We start from the raw sequence: 18119 nt of genomic DNA on the forward strand, positions 1-18119 counted from the left end.
GACAGTAAAAGAAACGTAAACTCAGCCTCAGTTTCCACATCTGCAAAATAGCAAGAACACTCCTTCCACTCAGGGCCGTGGTGAGCAAGGTGGGAAAACAGCTCCCTGGCTCCTGTCTTTTGCTCCTGGGATGCAAAAGGCCGCCTGTGGGCCCTGGGCAGCTGGGGCATGCAAGGCCCTCTGAGCCAGTGTCAGGCCCCAGGATCGCGCCCGGCTGTCACTCGCCGAGGCGGCCTCTGGGCGGCGCTGCGGGCCTGCCCAGCTCCGGGCAGGAAGCGGCCCCGCCCTCAGTGCACTCGGCGCTCCGTAGGTCCTGCCTGTTCAGGGCGGGGCGAGGCGGGGCGGGGCCTATGCGGGGGCGGGGGCGGGGCCGCGGCGACGCGGGGTTGACAGGCGCAGATGGCGGCGGCGCAGGGCTCCTGAGCCGGAGGCGGCCATGAGCGCCGCCCGGCCCCAGTTCAGCATCGATGATGCCTTCGAGTTGTCCCTGGAGGACGCGGGTCCCGGGCCCGAGTCCAGCGGGGTCGCCCGCTTCGGGCCGCTGCACTTCGAGCGCCGGGCCCGGTTCGAGGTTGCCGACGAGGACAAGCAGTCCCGGCTGCGCTACCAGGTGAACGGCCCGGCCCACCTCACCCCTGCTCCGGGCCAGTCGGGACCCCCGGCCGAGCCCTGGAGAGACGCAGCTCCGGCCAGACCTAGAGGCCCCAGCCGGAGCGGAGGCCGCTCCCCGGACGTGACTCCTGATCCAGAGCCCTGTCCAGACCCTCTCCACTCCGATTTAGGTCCCCAGCCCGCTGGAGAGCCCGCGGCCACGGTGGAGAACCGCACGGAGTCCCCACCCATCCTGGGGACCGACCCTTCTCCCCCGCGGGGTTTGGGGAACCTTCTGTATCAACGAAACCTTGCCCATATGCGGAGCATCAACCTGAGCCCTAGGCGGGATGATCTAAAAGGAACCTGCACCCCTTTAGAGCTTGAGGCCCCACCCACATGAGGAGTTGTCTTTGCCCACCCCTTGTCTCCTACTGAACTGGAAATCCTCATTTTCCGAAACCTCCAACAGCCCTTGGATCCTTTACCTGAACCAGATTCCTGTGCCCCAAACCCGGGAACTCTAGGCCTCTCTTTCCCTATCACCCTACACCCGGAGCCTCCATGATGGGCCCCTGAAATAGCATCCTGAGAGCTCTACCCTGTCTCCCAAACTTGGGAGATCCCCTACCCCTGGGACTTCTGCCGACTCCTGTTCCCCAAAGCCCCCAGCATCCACCCACTTCTACCTGGGTTTCGGTTTCTGTGAATCATCAAACCCGTTCTACTGGGAGGGTGGAGGGCCAGGAGAGCAGCTGCTAGGCGGCCAGGCAGCCAGGCCAACAGCTGTGTGGGCTGCCTTCTCTCCAAGAGAGAAATCAGGAAGGGCCTGAGCCCAGCAACCCCCCTGAACCCTGTGTTCTGGAACAGAACCTGGAGAATGATGAGGATGGATCCCAGGCCTCGCCAGAACCGGATGGGGGAGTCAGCACCAGGTCAGGGCCAGGTGGGGACCCACCCCATTCCCCAAGCCCCATGCATCTGGCTCCTGTCCACAGGGATCTACCCAGCCCCCCACTCCACTACACACAGCTCTGCTGTGTTCAGTCTTATGAAAAATTCCTAGCCCCATTCCCCTGTGGGGTTCCCTGTCCAGCTGGTCACCCTATAGTTTGCATTCTCACCCATCCAACCCTACGAGGCTCTTTATCTGACAGGTCTGACCCCCACTTTCCCATAGGTCACCTGTCATGACCTCTCATCCCATCTTCCCCTATCAGGTAGCCCTGCAGAAACCCCCAGCCCTTGAATTCCTCCTTGTCCTTATCTCTGCTCAGGATCCTCTTTCCCATAGAGGCCAGCCCTAGTGCCTGCCATACACACACACACACACACACACACACTCTTCATCAGGACTCCTGTCCCAAAGGATTCCCTGTTTCCCCCTTCCCCCCACCTGCAGGGATTCTGGCGGAACATCTATGCGCAGCTCCCAGTGGTCCTTTAGCACCATCAGCAACAGCACCCAGCACACCTACCATTCCTGCTGCAGGTGAGACCCTGCTCACTTGAGCCCAGTCCCCTAGTGCCTGAAGCCCTAGCCCTGGCTCTCTCCTCCCCACCCTTTGCCTCTTTCACACCCATCCTGCTCTCCTGCCGTCCAGCTGGACCAAACATCCTTTGATCCAGAAGAACCTCCGGGTTGTGCTGGCCTCCTTCCTGCTCCTGCTGCTGGGGACAGGTGAGTGCCCTGAGGGTGCCCTTGCCTCCCCTCCCTCCTTCTGTGAAGGCTCTGCTTCCCTTTGGTACACTGGACCTCCCAGCATCCGAGGAGACAGCTAGCTTCCATCACCCCTCCCCGTGTTACAGTGAGGAACTGAGGCCTGTGATGGGCAGGCCCAGGCTCCTGGTAACTCAGCGAGAAAATCACACATAGAGCTGGAAATGGAACCTGTACCAGCTACCATTTATTGGGTCTACTTAAAGGCACATTTACTTTCTACCTTTCAGAGGTCACACAGAAAGAGAGAGCAGGGCCCAGAACTTTGTGTAGGGGAATGTGCTCAGGGATATGGGTGACCCTGTGGCCAGAGATGCTGAGTGTCTGCCACCCTGATCCAGAACTCTGTCACTGCCTATTCTCTGAAGTCTGAGAACTGATCAGAACTCCTCTCCACCCCTATTGCTCAGATGGGGAAACTGAGGCCCAGAGCAGGCGGATCTCACCGACAAATGTCTCTGAATCTCAGGCTTCTCATTATACGGGGCTGAGGAGGCAGGGTTCCCAGAAAGGATCCAGCATTCCTTATGGCCATAAGGGGTCCATAAGGAAGGTGGCAGTCACTGTGGCTCCTCCTCCCTCCCTTTTCCAGGAAGGTCAAAGCCCCCACCAGCCAGGCCCCCTGGCCAGAAAGCCTGGCCCGGCTCCAGGTGTTTGAGTGCAGAGGAGAGAGCTGCTACTTTCCATCACCACTGCACACTGGGCACTAATGGCACTGGCCACTGGCGCGCTCTCCACAACCTAGCAAAGCAAGCATCATTGCCATCCCAGCTTTGGAAATAAGGACACAGGTCAGGCAGGTGAAGGGCCTTGCCCAGGTTGCAAGTTGATGAGCTGGGATTTAAGCCCACATCTGTGACTGCCAGGCCTGGAGGCCACCAGCAACCCACAGAGGGCCCTTGAAGAAATTAGAAAAACAGGGCAGAGCCTGCAGCAGCTCTAGGCCAAGGTGCAGGGAGAGAGAGGGGACCACTTTTTGAGGCTTTCTGTGCATACACAAAGCAGGCAACAGTCCATGGTGGCCCTCAAGCCCCAGGCTGTACCACCTCTCTTGCTGTACCCTGCCCTCTGTCAATCCTCTAAGTGGGAACTGAGGACTGTGGGTCTGAAAAGTAGACCTAGGCATGACCTCTCCACCTTCCCCCAAACGCACTGTCTTCCACCAAAGTCCGTATCCCTACCTGGTGCTATAAGCCCTACCATCCCTCCTGCCTGCGCTCTTCCTGTCCAGTCTTGCCAAACGCCAGAAGCTCTTAGAAAGCCTAGTTCCCTCCAAATTCTGAGCCTTTGCTGTGCTATTCCCCTGTCTGAATTCTCTCTCTGCCTGAATGGCGCCCCCAGCAAAGCCTCTAGAGTTAGCCAGCCTCCACCTTCCACCTGCTGCCAGAGGAAGTGACTTCCCCTCTCTGTGCCTCAGTTTCATCTTATACCTGTCTCATTTGGTCAAGGTGACAGTTAAATAAGGCAGTGCATGTAACACACTTAGCCCAGTGGCTGGCAGAGCCTGGTAAGTGATCTTTAAGTATTAACTGTGATTGCTATTGCTATTGCCACCCCTGCTCAGCTTAGATGTCACTGCCTCCGGGAACCCTCTCCCTGGTCCCCTGGCTGGCTCCAGCAGGACTCCTCTGGATTCCCACACTGCCCTGTTCTTCCCCCACCATATCCCGATCACCTGGGTTATAGCTTTCAGGTTCTCCTTGGACCCTTCACTAAGGAAGGGCCATGAGGGCAGAGACCTCATTTCCCTTTCGCCTGGGAATTCCCAGTACCATGCATGCAGGAGGTGTCCCCTAAGTATTAGCAGAATGACAGGTCACACCAAACTCATTTCACAGACATTCCGCAGGGCCTGCCAAGTGCCCTGCTCTGAAGACAGAACTTGGTGAACTTCCTGGGGAGGGTCTCCACCCAGGGGCATCTGCTCAGGCGGGGGACACCATTCCTCGGCCTGAGCCTGGTTGTGGGGTGGGGGTGGAAGTCCCGCCCTCACCCCGCGGCCATCTGTGTGCAGCGCTGATCCTGGTCGGCGTGGGACTGGAGGCGGCCCCCTCGCCAGGTGAGCGCCCCTTCCCACCCGAAGGCAGCAGCCCTGGCCTTACGCCCGTGGGTCCTTGGTGGGCACTTTTCGGCAGAGTGAGGGCCCTGAGCCTGCCCGCCTCCCTCCGCAGGTGTCTCCAGCGCCATCTTCTTCGTGCCAGGCTTCCTGCTGCTGGTCCCAGGAGGTGCGAGCGGGCGCCAGGGCAGGGCGGGGGCGGGGAAGGGCGGAGCTTCGCACTGACAGGCCCCGCCCCGCAGTCTACCACGTGATCTTCATCTACTGCGCCGTCAAAGGCCACCGGGGCTTCCAGTTCTTCTACCTGCCCTACTTCGAGAAGTGAGCCGCTGGCGGGACGCTGGCGGGACGGTCGATGCCTGCGATTCGAGGCCGGGCCGCCGCCTCGCGTGCGCGGAGGCTCCTCCGACCTGTGCGCCTCTTCTCAAGGGAAGAGGTCCTCTGGGACCCTCCCAACCCCAGACCCCCAGGAGTTTGCTCAGGAAGTGTGGGGCGCGCAGGCCTGGGCCTAGGAACGCCACCCCTTGCCTGCTTTGTGCCTTAACTTATTCTCAGGCCCTGGAGTGTTGAGTCGATGTTATTTTGTGCTAATAAAAGGATCATTAATTCCAGCAGGGATAGTTGCTCTTCCTGGCCCAGCCCGCCAGCCTGACCATGGCCTCTTACACTAAGGCTGAGAAAAGGCCTGATGCTAGACTAAAGGGCTTCTAGAACCACCGACCTCCAGATGATGTGCCAGGACGATCCTGATGCTCTGAGACTTGCCTGAAGTCACAATATGTTGGGGGCAAAGCTGGGCTTGGAAGTGGCAGTTCCAGTGTTCCTTGGTCCCAGCCCTGAGCAGACTCAGCCCACCCTGTCTGCCCAGAGAGGCAGCACCAGCACCTGTACTGGAGGCTGCTAGCCTCGTTCCAGCTGGCTCTGGGCCCTGGGCCGCCACAGCCAGCCCTGAATGTGGGCCATGAGGCAGCAGTGGCCAGCCCCCTGGGTCCATCGCCCTACTTCCCAGCCCCAGAGGTTGGGAGAACCAGGGGACAGGGCATGGGAAGCAGGGCCTCATGACAGAGAGCCTTGGGATCAAAGACCTCAGAATGCTAAAAACAGACCATCCCAGAATTTTGGAAAATCAAAGCATCTCAGAACCTTAGGAACCAAGAAACACAATCTTAACCCTAAAATCTAAGCTCATAGCAACCATTCATCGTGTTCTTACAAGGCTAATTGACAGTTAGAAACATAAGCCAGGGTTCCAGCGCCCTGGGCCCAGGAACCTTTCCGTGACACTTGGGGAGAGGCCAGAGAAGGAAACCAGGCCCGTGTCCCCTACCTCCCAACCTAAGGATAAGCTAGAGGAGTGTATTGTCCCCAAACTAAACATGAGTGTGCTTAGTGAGGGGCTGCCCACCTGCCCGAGTCTGCAGCACCAGGACAGCGCACACCTTTAGAGTCCTGCACCTTTGTTGAATGAATAAGCACCCAGATCCCCACCATTACTCCTGCTGTCCTGGCCCACCCAGGCCCCCCACCCTCAATCCCCTTTGAATGAAGGAACTCTTTAAACAATGTTCCCAAACTAGCTGTGGGCAAGGACCAGTTTACATTTCTAATCCATCATGGACCAATAGTTTTGTAAGATTAAAAACTAGAAAAAAATCAAGACATACAGATTCTAAGCCCACAGTATTATCAGATTGCTCACATAAAATTGCAATTTGAAAAGTATCTTAGAACAAATATAGGAAAGAAGAAAAATTACAAAACCTATTCAGTGAGCAGGTAGGCAACACAGTCACAATCTTATGGTGCTGGGGATGGAACCCAGGGCCTTGTGCATGCCAGCCAAGCCCTCTACCTCCAAGCCACACCCCCAGCCTAGGGTGTATATTTTTCTGGTTAATTTATCCAACCCAAATTGCGTGAACAGCAATACTTCTTTTTAAATTTTTTTATTTGTAGATGAACACAATACCTTTATTTTATTTTTTAATTTTATGTGGTGCTGAGGATCTAATGCAATGCCTCACACATGCAAGGCAAGACTCTGCCACTGAGCCCCAGCCCCAGCCCGTGAATAGCGATACTTCTAAACTCTAAATATATACTGCACATAATTTCTTTTGAAGACATTAATAGGAACATATAGATTTCTTTGGTGAATCATGACGCCATTTATCCCTTATGCTTCTGCCTCATAGCTCATTTCTATCTGATTTTCCCATAGTTAAACTAGCTCTCTTTTGGTTAATTTTCTCCTGGTAAATCTTTTATCTGAGCCATCAGTTTCAGCCTTCCACTTGTCATTATTCTTTGAGTGTGTCTTCTGCATCCTTGACTCACCTATGGGGAAGAATCTGAGATCTGCCCTTCTGTATCTGCTCTCTGCCCTTGTAAAGAACCCCTGATTTTTAGTTGGGCACATGACCTTACAAGTAAAGACTACATTTCCCAATACCCTTTGCAGCTAGGTGTATCATGTGATAAGCTCTGTCTATTGGGATGTAAGGGAGGGAGGCGCAGGTGCTGAGGATTGAACCCCGGGGCACTTGACTACTGAGTTACATCTCTGGCCTTTTTAATTTAATTTAATTTTTTATTTTGAGGCAGGGTCTTGCTAAATTGCTGAAGCTGGTCTTGAACTTGCAATCTTTTTGCCTCAGCTTCCCAAATGGCTGGGACTACAGGTGTGTACCATTGTGCCCAGCCAGATTGTTCATACTCTTTTCCTCTTTTTCCTTTATACCTGACTCCATCCTGCCACCAGGAAAACAAACAAATGTGGGCACTCCCTAAGGATGGCAGAGCAGTCAGCCAGAAGGAGGCTGGGTCCTTGAAGAATATATACAGTTGGGGTCCACCTATAGACTTTTCTTGAGCAAGCAAATTTCTACCCAGGTTAAAACACTGTTGTTTTTGATGAGTTATAAGAAAAACAACCTAATATTTTTTAATTTTTTGTTTTTCTGTTTTTGTGTGTGGTGCTGGGGACCAAACCCAGGGCCTCACACATGTCAGGCAAGTACTCTACCACAAGCCAGACCCCCACACCATTAGCACTTTCTTTGGGGACTGGGACTCTCTGACTTTAAACTAACAAATTTAATGTATTTATATTTATTGTAATAATTGATTTTTAAAGGATTATTTCTACTTTCTGTCTTAATATTTTCTATGTATTTTATTTTTCTTTGCCTTTTTCATCCTCTATCCCAACTTTCTACTGGTTTAATCAAGAATTCCTCATCTACCCTCCTCTACTGATCTGAGTATTGAGTGGAACAGTCTATTCCTGTTGTATTAATGGCTTCCCTTAAGTGGTCAACAGAGTCTAATGCTAACCAACAAACCTAGCCTTCTCTAGGACAGCATCATCATGTCCACATGCCCCATCGTCCCTGCCCCTCTGTCTTGAGGATCACTTGTTTCCCCACAAGGCCCTAAATATCCTTGCCACTTTCCCAGACTGGTCGGTGGAGACAGGAACAAGGCAGCCCTTTGAGACCCTGGAATGTATCTGTGAGGTTCATTTCTTGCCCCTGCCTGCAGACTTGCGTGGGTCTCTGTCACTCGTGGGTGCTAGAGCCCAGGCCCCCAAGCCTCTAGCCAGGTGCCAAACTTTGGTCTCTTTTCTTTGGAAACTGGGGTCATCCCCTTCTTTCAAGTCCATTTTTTAAAAAGACATTTTATATATGTTAGGAATGAGCGGGATCCAGCCACCCTCTCAATTCACTATGTTACTGGGGATCCCCTAACGCTTCCCCCTACTGGGACACTGCCTGTGCCCAGGTTTGGGAGAGATCCAAACTTCACCCACAGTGGAGATGATGGGCAGTTGAGGGCAGGTCTTCGTCCAGGCAGCTCCAGCAGGGGTAGGTGAGCATAAAGGTGGCTGAGACATCCAAGCAGACTCCCTGGTGGTGTGTGGTCCTGGGGGGCCTCTGGGTCTCTTCCATCCTGGAGCTTCTTCGTAGGGGGGAGGGTGTGCAGTCCAGGCCCTGCTGGTGTCTGGGGCCCCAGGTCTCAGTGGGTGGACAACATCATCACAAACTCTGCAGGAGAGAGGGATGGGGCTTGGGCCTGTCCAGAAAGTGGGATCCTCCTGGGTGCTGGAGGGACAGGAGGAGTGACTTGGAGGCGACTCACCATCAAAGTCTATGGTGCCGTCCCCATTGAGGTCCATGTCTCGGAGCATCTCATCCAGCTCAGAACCCTCCAGTGACTCCCCGAGGAGAGGCGGTGCTGCCTGCTGCAGCTCTGTGACTGTAATTCTCCCATCCTTGTCCCTGTCAAACTAGGGTCCAGGCACAGTTCAGCTCTACCCACCCTAAGCTTCCCCTCTACTAGCTCCACTCTTGCCACTCACTGCCTATGGGCAAGATGCCACCTCCACCACTACCTCACCCACCCAACCTTCCCATCCTCCCATGCCAAGATGGGGCACCCTGATTCTGGAAGGCTCTATAGTTCATGCCTCCAGCTGCACATGAGCCTAGCCCTCTCTGCACATCCCTGGGCCTCATCCTGAAGACTGAGGCCACCAGTCTCCCAGAAGTGACATTGTCCAGCCCTGCCCCCCGCGGCCCACCCAACCTCCACACCTCTTGGAAGGCGATGCGCAGCTCCCGAACCCCCAGCATGTGTGCCGTCTCCTCTCTCAGCTTTGGGCCTATCAGCTCCACAAACTCCTCAAAGTCCACACAGCCACCCACTGTGGACCCAGACACAGTGTCACAATCTGGCCCCAAATGGGACATCAAAAGGGAGGGTGCAACCCCCCCACACAAGGCTCTGCATTCAGGAGGGCATATCCCATGCCGGCACTGTGGGGTGGGAAGCTGGAACTCAGTCCCCTGCCTCTGCTTTCTGTGAAGAACCCGGGTATGGGAGAAAGAAACCAGGGTTTGGAGCAGAGCAGCCAGGTTCAAACCCTGACTCTGCTGCTGAGATGCATGGCCTTGGGCAGCTTAGCCCCTCCCTCCCCCAGCAGTCCCTCGGTTCTAAGATGCTGCCAATCCTATAAGGCACCGGTGGCCAAATAACAGCTTTGGGGGAGAGGAGGAAGCACAGCCCTGCGCGCACACACCAGTCACAAATCACATGCCTGTTTTGGAAACTGCAAGAAAATAACCCACAGAGATCCCAGAATGAAGGGACTTGGTATCGCCCCAGGACAAAGCAGCCAATGATAACCTCACAGCGCTTAGTCACAGGGCAGCCAGGGCACTGTCACACCAGGCCTCCCTGAGCCTCCTGAGACTGTATTCCAGGTGACCTCAATTCAGGCAGCTGCCCCAAGGAATGGGGAGGATGGCAGGGTGGGAGAGAGGGAGCTGCGGCTAGTCCCTGCAGACAACCGGCATCACCCAGTAGGAGGAGCCAGGCCAGGAGGCAGCGCAGGCTCAGGTGGAAGGAACAAGGGTGTGCAGAGGCCACAGCAGTATCCGGAGGCCAGGTTCCTCAGCCTGAGCCCCAGACGACGCTCTTGGATCACCCACCTCCCACCCTTGCCCCGCTCCCCTCACCAGGAGGCTGCAGCGCCGACCTGGTGTCCCCACACCTGATGGGACCAATGTGGTCCTGTGGCTACCCCGAGGCTCTCCTTCACACCCACCACGGCCCCTGACGGGCTCTTGGAGCTCCCCCCCTCCCCCTGTGATCCTCCTGAAGACCAGGGCTGTCCTGAGCTGGGCACCGCCAGGCAGGCTCCCACCCGCCGCCCTGCAGGGCCCATCACTGACTGCGCATCTTCACGTGCTGCGAGACCTCGATGAGCTCCATCTCGGTGGGCATGTAGCCCAGGGTCCGCATGCAGGCACCCAGCTCCCGGTAGCCGATGTAGCCGTCCCGGTCAGTGTCAAACTCCTCGAAGGCAGCCTGCAGCTCTGTCAGGGAGAGAGGTCATGCCAGGTGGCCAGGCCCAGGGACACCTCTCCCCACCCCCACAGTCAGGAGAGACACTTACCCTCCCGCTCCTCTGGGCCCAGCTCACGGTCCTGTGGGCAATAGTCCAGCATGTCCCTGGGGCCAGCCACGGCTCTGTCTGTCCTTCCTCCTCCAGCTCCTGCCTGTGCTCCTGCTCCTGGGCAGGGCCACCCTCCACCACCACCACCCAGGGGCAAAGGCAGCTGAAGTCCCGAGGGTCCCAGGAGCAAAGAGCCCTTACTCTGTGCCCCTGGCACCTTGAGTGGGTTCCACAGAGCCCCAGCTCTGAAGCCTGGCTCTGCCCACTGCACCAGCAGGCCTGAGACCCCAAGTCTGGAGCAGAAGAAGCAGGGGGCCCAGGTACTTAGGGGCCAGGAGGGCTGACCCCAAGGGATAGGAATCTCCACCCACATCCTCGAGACCCTCCGCCCTGCCCAGGCCCCTGACCTTCCCAAAGATGCGGTTGAGCAGGGGCCCGTATGTCCTCTGAGCAGCATCCTGCTGGGGGTCAGGGCGATGTCGATGGGACTGGCGGCGTGATGTGAGAGGTGGCCCCCCCTGCCCCTCTCCAGTCTTGGAAGGATTCTTGCTGTTCCCTGGGGCCTCAGGGCCCTGGACAGAAGTCTGCTCACCAGAGCTGCCCTTATGGGACCCTCGGAGTCCCCTCTCCTTCTTGCTCTTCCTCCTAGTCAAGGGGGCCCCCTCAGCACCACTGCCAGGGGCCACAACCCCCTCAGGGGACTTCTGGGGGTTCTGCTCTGTGGCCATGTAGGAAGGGATGGCAGGGCTCAGGAACACAGCGTCCCTGAGCACCCTTGGCTCTTGGGACCCATAAAGCTGCTTACGCACCCCCAGCCTTAGAGTTGATCGCCTGGGATGGGCCCTGAGGGGGATTAGGGTGAGTAGGCAGGCGGCCCAGGACCTCATCCCTGCCCTCTGCCCTGGGGTGGCCAGGGTAATGCCAGGTTGGTCACCAGAACTGTCCTCAGCAGAGAGGGGCAGGACATGTGGCTGCCCCTAGTTTCCAACTCCAGTTCTGCCATGTTGCAGCTGGAAACCGGGTTGTTGAACACCCCTAGTCCCAGTTCTTCATCTGGAGATGGCGACTCGAGCAAGGGGGAGGTGGGAAAGGAGGTGATAAGTTGCCCCCAGGGGCCCCTACGAGGTGACATCCTGGCTGAAACAGAGAGCAAGTGTCACCAAAAAGAGGGGCCAGGTTAGAGGGGCCAAGGTGCAGTGTCAGTGGAGCTGTATCCTCTGGGGCTGACAGCCTGCGGGAGGGGCCCAGGCATGGTGCTGTCGTCTGGCCCTGTCAGGATGGGGGCCCTGGCTGGTCATTTGGCTACTGGGCCAGGGTTAGGGTTTCCCGGAGAGCCGTCCCATGAATGATTGATCTCCTCTCAGCTTGGGTTTCCTGCCTGCCCGCCTTCATGTCACAGAGTGCCACACAGCGGGCCCTGGCGTGGGGTGGTGGGTGGCTGGGCTGCTGGGCAGCAGGCACGCCCTGCTCCTTCCGGCCAGCTGCTGCCTGCATCTCACAGGTAAGCCAGGCACCGTGGCCAGGGCCCTGGGGGAGGGTGCCCAGGATTCTGGTCCAATAGGGGTCTGCAGAGGAAGAGCTCCAAAGTGTGGGGAAGCCAGGGGCTAAAGTGGTTGCAGCCGTGGGCCCCAGGCGGAATCCAGCCCAGCCGGCATCTGGTCTGTCCCCTAGCTACCACCTCAGAGGAATGCTCACTCCTGTCCACTGGCTGGAGAAGGTGCGGTGGGGACCACAGGCCTTTTGAGTTCCCAACCTGGGTGCCCCCAACTGCATCTCCCCACTCCTTACCCTGCAAAGCCCCCTCTCTAGTAGCTCCAGGAGACAAACAGAGCTACCTGCGCCTGAGCTCTAGAAAGCAGGAAAGGGCACGGGGCGGGGGGCAGAGGATGCTGAAGAGCCGCACACTGCTCCTGGGATAGGTCCCCTAGCTGCCTGTGCTGAGGCTCAGACCTCGCCCCAAATTCCTGAGCAGCATGCATGCAGGGAGGGGCTGCCTGCCCAGCCTTAGACTCCTATGGGTCCTTGACACCCAGAGCCCTCCCCCTCTTGGAATTTTAAACACTTGAACCCCAGAAAAATCAAGCATAAAGGGATCTTGTGAAGAGCCGATCAACTGGTTTTCAAACTCTGTCCCCTGGAACCCTGGGGGGGGGTGCTCTTCAGTGTCCTTTTAGTTCATATAGGAGTTCAACTATGTTTTATTGAGACAAGATTCAGTGGATTTGGGCCTGGAGCAGTGGCAGACACCTGTGATCCCAGCAGCTTGAGAGGCTGAGGCGGGAGGTTTGAAGCCAGCCTCAGCAACTTAGCAAGGCTGTAAGCAACTAGTGAGATCCTGTCTCCTAACGAAAAATAAAAAGGTCAGGGAACGTGGCTCAGTGGTTAAGGGCCTCTGGGTTCAATTCCTGGTACCCCCCCCCAAAAAAAAAAAAAAAGATTCAGTGTTTGAAAGCCTCTGTGGGTCTGCTTGGACTCATGGTTTCCATGGTCAGAGGCTTAAGTTCTGGTAGTTTCCTTCCTGTCCATGACCTTGGACAATTCACTAACTCAATGAACCTTCTTTCATCTATAAAATGGGTCCTAAGAGGACTACATGAGGTGTCCCTGGCAGGAGATGACTACTCAAGGACAAGATCAGGGAGGGACAGTGATTGGCAGGGAGATGCACATGTCCTGTGTCTCATACTCAGTCATCTGTGCCTTCATTCATCCAGCAGGTGCCCAGTCCATGTCCAGCAGGACACTGGGGACACTGTTATGGAAGCCAACCTGGACATGACTGGCCGTGCGCCCCGCACAGAACTGGACGATGAGGACTACTACCCCCAGGGTGGCTGGGACACAGTCTTCCTAGTGGCCTTGCTGCTCCTGGGGCTGCCAGCCAACGGGCTGATGGCGTGGCTGGCCGGCTCCCAGGCCCGGCATGGGGCGGGCACGAGGCTGGCCCTGCTCCTGCTCAGCCTGGCCCTCTCCGACTTCTTGTTCCTGGCGGCAGCAGCCTTTCAGATTCTGGAGATCCAGCATGGGGGGCACTGGCCACTGGGGACAGCTGCCTGCCGCTTCTACTACTTCCTGTGGGGTGTGTCCTACTCCTCCGGCCTCTTTCTGCTGGCAGCCCTCAGCCTGGACCGCTGCCTGCTGGCACTGTGCCCGCGTTGGTACCCTGGGCGCCGCCCGGCCCGTCTGCCCCTGTGGGTCTGTGCTGGGGTCTGGGTGCTGGCCACACTCTTCAGTGGGCCCTGGCTGGTCTTCCCTGAGGCCACCGTCTGGTGGTACGACCTGGTCATTTGCCTGGACTTCTGGGACAGTGAGGAGCTGCCCCTGCGGATGCTCGAGATCCTGGGGGGCTTCCTGCCGTTCCTCCTGCTGCTGGTGTGCCACGCGCTCACCCAGGCCACCGCCTGCAGGACCTGCTGCCGCCACCAGCCCCGGCCCCCTGCCTGCCATGGCTTTGCCCGCGTGGCCAAGACCATTCTGTCAGCTTATGTGGTCCTACAGCTGCCCTACCAGGTGGCACAGCTGCTCTACCTGGCCTTCCTGTGGGACCTCTACCCCGGGTACCTGCTCTGGGAGGCCCTGGTCTACTCGGACTACCTGATCCTGCTCAACAGCTGTCTGAGCCCCTTCCTCTGCCTCGTGGCCAGTGCCGACCTCCGGGCCCTGCTGCACGCGGTGTTCTCCTCCTTTGCAGCCGCTCTCTGCGAGGAACAGCCAGGCAGCTTCACGCCAGCTGAGCCCCAGCCCCAAGTGGGTTCTGAGGGCCCGACTCTGCCAGGGCCCATGGCTGCGGCCCAGCCACGACTGGATGCCGTGGCCCTGCCTCAGGTGAGCCCCACGGCCCAGACACGGTCGGATGCTGTGGCCCAGGAACAGCCAGTGGTTGAGGCTCATACCCCCGCCTCTGCTTCCAGCTTGGCCACCACCCGCTGTGATGAAGCCTCCCCTGGCCCATCCCCAGGGCCCACCTCGGGAGCCTCTGGGAACCCAGCCACACAGGCTGTCCCTGAGGGAGAGAGCCCTGGCAGTGCCCCGCCAGAGGAAGCCTCCAGCACAGGTCCCACGTGAGGGTCTAGGGAAGTCCAGGCCCTCCAGGGCAGTGGAAGAGCCAGAGGGAGCCAGAGAACCAGCCATGGTGGACGCCATGAAGGACTCAACACTAAAAACTCCCTCCGAGTCCCTCGGGCCTAGAAGGAGGGGAAGTGAAACAAAGCATGTGAAAGTCCCAGAGAGTTCACTGTGAGTCCCCCACCCTGGGCACACCAAGCCCTTCCATGGTTGTTCCAACACATAGTCACCCAACAACCCCCTAGGCCACAGCTAATGGTGTGTGAATTGTTCTGTCCTCCAATACCTCTAGACACCTGTTTCCCCTGTGCCTTGTTCCTGCTGGAGGAAGATAACAGGGGGACTTCCCTGGGTCCAATCAGATCTCCCTTTCATCCTTCACTCCCTGTCCTCCTCTGTCCTGTCCTCCAGCCTGGACACAAGGACACCAAATGGAAAAGTTCCTGCAGAAAAGGGAGTTCCTCCATGAGCCTGTGGCTCCAAGCAGGGCCCAAGGCCTTAGTGGCCCACAAGCCAAGTCCTCTCCACCAATCTCCTGCCTGCCTCCAACAGACAGTGAGGCTGGTGCAGGATTTCCCCTCACAGGGCAGGCAGAGAAGAGGCAAGAGCTACCAAGCCTGGATTCAAATCCAGTTCTGCCACAGCCTGACTGGGTGATGGGGGACAAGTTACTTCTGTTTCTTAGCTCCTGTTTCATCAGCTCTTGTGAGAATTAAATGAGAAAGCGTGCAAGGCACTCACAGCAGCCTGGCATTCAGCAAGGGCTCGGTGAGCTGGTGTCCTCTTCCTTCCCGCATACAGGGACCGGGGCTGAATGGGAGGAGGCAGGCAGGAGAGTGACCTAGGATTCTGTGAACAGCCTAGGCTGCGGACACCCAAGTGGCCTGAGAGAGCACATAGCCACCTCTGCTCTTGGGCCTGCTCCAGGGGACTTCAAGGTCGGATTCTGTTCAAGGGTCCAACTAACATCCACCTGTGCCCCGACCCCCAGGGAGGGCTGCTCAGCTCTCCTCTCTGTGAGGGCTGCAGGTACAGCTCACTTTGGCCCCAAATTCCCCCCATCCGAGCCCAAGAGCAGAGGCAGGAGGCTGTCCAAAGGGCTCAGAGCTCAGGGCACCAGTAGTCCCAGGAATGGCAAAGGTGAGCCCTTGGGCCAGCCAGCTCCTCCCCTTCCACTGAGACCCCACAGGGAAAGCAAAAGTGCCATAGGTCTCCCTGCCCCCTCCCCTTCATCCCCCCCACCCTCTCCCACCCACCTGTTTCTCCCCACCCTCTCCCACCCACCTGTTTCTCCCCACCCTCAGGGTTCCGAGTCCCCTCCCTTCCCTTCTTCCCCGACTCTGTCCCATTAGCAGGGCTTGTTGACTCGGCAGCTGAGGAGCCCTCAGGGAAAGGCACAGTGTTGATGACGTTTGATGTGCTGCCCTGGGAGTGGGGTTCCTAGCTCGCTCTTAGCCTTAGTTAGGGTGGATGAGCCCCTGCAGGGCTGCTGGTTGTGGCCATTAATGACCCCCTTGCACAGGAAGGCCATAAATGGGTGGCCATGGTGGCGACACCAGAGCATAATCATAGCACTCCTCAGTGATGGATTCCTGGTGCGTGCGGGGCTGGGGGATCTCCGAACAGGCGTGGATTTGTCGATTTCATTCTTCTGACAAATCTCTATTCTGCACTTTCCAGCTGCTTTTCTGGCCGGGCTTCTGTTCTGGAAACACGGGGGCAGGCTTCAGGGGGGTCCCTGGTACCCCTCAGGGGTTGTTTGAAGTCCTGGCTCCACCATTCTGCAGGGGTGACTTCCAGCAAAGCTCTTGGTCTCTTTTGGACTCAGTTTGCTCATCTACAAAATGGGGATCATAATGATTGATCTTTATGGAGTGCTTGGGTCATTGCCTGGCACAGAGTAAGTGCTCAATGATTGTTACCCATCAATATGATGATGCCAGTGGGCACCCCAGGCCTTAGCCAGCCTGAGAGCAGTGCTGAGCCATGGGCCAGGGCCCACCGGGCAGGTCACCGGGTACTGTCCTCCCATCCCACCCACTGCCTCTTCTTCCACAAGCCCCGCCCTTCTTCTGACTGTCACAGGGCACATCTGAGGGAGGTCTGGACTTCTGTCCCCTTGGAACATTCTGCTGTGCCCCTGCTTCTCTCTTTTCTCCTGGCAGGGGTTCCAAAGCCTTTTATTTCTTTTTCTTTGGGTACTGAGAGTTGACCCTGGAGGGCTTTATCCTGAGCTACATCCCCAGCCCTTTTTATTTTTTATTTTGAGACAAGGTTCCACTGAGTCACTAGGCTGGCCTGGAACTTTGGCATCTGAAATCTCCTGCCTTGCCCTCCCGAGTTGCTGGGATTTACCCATGTGCCAGCCACCTGCCTCAACACTAGTCCACATCTTAAACCCTATCTCTTGGGGAGGGAGCCAGCCTCACCTCCAAGGTCCCCAAGGGGAATTGTTCCCACAATGAATAATTGTTGTCCAGGGAAAAGAGCAGTGACCTGAAGGGTTTTGCAGGAAAAAGAGGAGTTTTCCTAGTGACCCACAGAGAAGGTCTGTGTTGGAGGAAAGAGGACATTAAGAGAGGGCTCGTTCACCCCCAAAACATTCTACATCCCCTCACCTCACCTCAATACACCCCATGGAGCCAGGTTCCTGTGGCCTTCTGGGAGATTCCTTCCTTTTGTAGGTGAGAGAGCCCCTCCCTCTCGTGCAAAGGGACCAGACATTGGTTGTGAGAATTGTGAACAAGAACATTTTTCAATTCTGCACTCAGGGCTGCTGCTCACTTATACATTAAGTGATCACATTCTGGGTGCTGGGCCTCACTGGGTGCTGAAAGTACAGTGGGAAACAAGACAAAACCCCTGCCCTCAATTTGCTGACATCCTGGTAGGGTGAAGCAACAAATACAACAAATACACAAATACTCCCAAAATATAGCATCCAGTAGCTATTAAGAACAATGAGTCAGGCGCACGCCTGTAATCCCAGTGACTCAGGAAGCTGAGGCAGGAGAATCACAAGTTTGAGGTCAGCCTCAGCAACTTAGCAAGGCACTATCTCAAAATAAAAAGAAGGGCTTGGGATATAGCTCAGTTGGTAGAGTGATTGCCTTGCATGTACAAGGCCCTGGGTTCAGTCCCCAGCACCACAAAAACATAAAAATAAATAAACAAAAATAAAAAGTACTGGGACTCTGGGACTGGGAGTGTGGCTCAGTGGTAAATCACCCCTGAGTTCAATCCCCATTACCCCCTCCCCCCCAAAAAAAAGGCAATGAGAACAAGTAGATCCAGAGATGGCCAGGTGAGAGGGGCAGCCGGGAGGGAACTGCAGGATGGGGGGAGTGACACCTTAGCAGAGACAGAGTCATTTCAAGACCTGGGGAAGAGCATGTAGAAGGAAGGAGAGAACAGGATGCACCATCAGGTACCAGCCAGGCCCTGAGGTTGGAGTGAAGGTGTACATTTCAGGAACTGGAGGTCAGCATCACTGGGTCACAAGCAGGGAGAGGCTATTGTGGGTGACAGGTGCTGAACAAGGGTCAGACAGGTGAGGCAGGGTGGGATGGGACATACAACTGGGATTGTATTTCACATGAGGGAGGTTTATAGAACTGGGGCCACACAGACTGGTGTGGGCTTTAGATAGACCCTGGCCTGTTGCCCCGGACACACCTCCTTGCTGCTTCCCAGTCCCCACTCCTGCAGGCCAGCCCTAGGGGTTGTGG

The 18119-nt window shown here is 56.7% G+C and overlaps 3 protein-coding genes across 4 annotated transcripts; 2 read left to right on the forward strand and 1 right to left on the reverse strand.

Moving 5' to 3' along the window:
• The first annotated feature begins 366 nt into the window (after positions 1–366).
• Tmem134 (transmembrane protein 134) lies at positions 367–4978 on the forward strand. Of its 2 annotated transcripts, XM_027944377.3 has the most exons (7): positions 367–610; positions 1462–1526; positions 1994–2083; positions 2196–2272; positions 4326–4370; positions 4483–4536; positions 4610–4978. In XM_027944377.3, exons 1-7 carry the CDS (start codon positions 437–439, stop codon positions 4690–4692), a joined length of 588 nt encoding a protein of 195 aa, XP_027800178.2. In that variant the 5' UTR covers positions 367–436; the 3' UTR covers positions 4693–4978. The 2 variants fall into 2 exon arrangements, with proteins under 2 accessions (XP_027800178.2, XP_071472110.1); XM_071616009.1 differs by lacking the exons at positions 4326–4370; positions 4483–4536; positions 4610–4978 and adding an exon at positions 2904–4318.
• Positions 4979–6152: 1174 nt separating this feature from the next.
• LOC114099656 (calcium-binding protein 4) lies at positions 6153–13139 on the reverse strand. The gene is made up of 6 exons (XM_027944019.2): positions 10734–13139; positions 10327–10357; positions 10103–10246; positions 8963–9072; positions 8508–8655; positions 6153–8413 (listed from the first exon to the last, which is right to left on the reverse strand). The coding sequence occupies exons 1-6, from the start codon at positions 11211–11213 to the stop codon at positions 8385–8387; spliced, it is 942 nt and encodes a 313-aa protein (XP_027799820.1). The 5' UTR covers positions 11214–13139; the 3' UTR covers positions 6153–8384.
• On the forward strand, positions 13046–14466 carry Gpr152 (G protein-coupled receptor 152). Its single transcript, XM_027944591.3, has one exon. It carries the CDS (start codon positions 13084–13086, stop codon positions 14389–14391), a length of 1308 nt encoding a protein of 435 aa, XP_027800392.3. The 5' UTR covers positions 13046–13083; the 3' UTR covers positions 14392–14466.
• Positions 14467–18119: the final 3653 nt, after the last annotated feature.

This window comes from Marmota flaviventris, chromosome 9, assembly GCF_047511675.1.
Source record: "Marmota flaviventris isolate mMarFla1 chromosome 9, mMarFla1.hap1, whole genome shotgun sequence".
NCBI classification, from domain to species: Eukaryota; Metazoa; Chordata; class Mammalia; order Rodentia; family Sciuridae; genus Marmota; species Marmota flaviventris.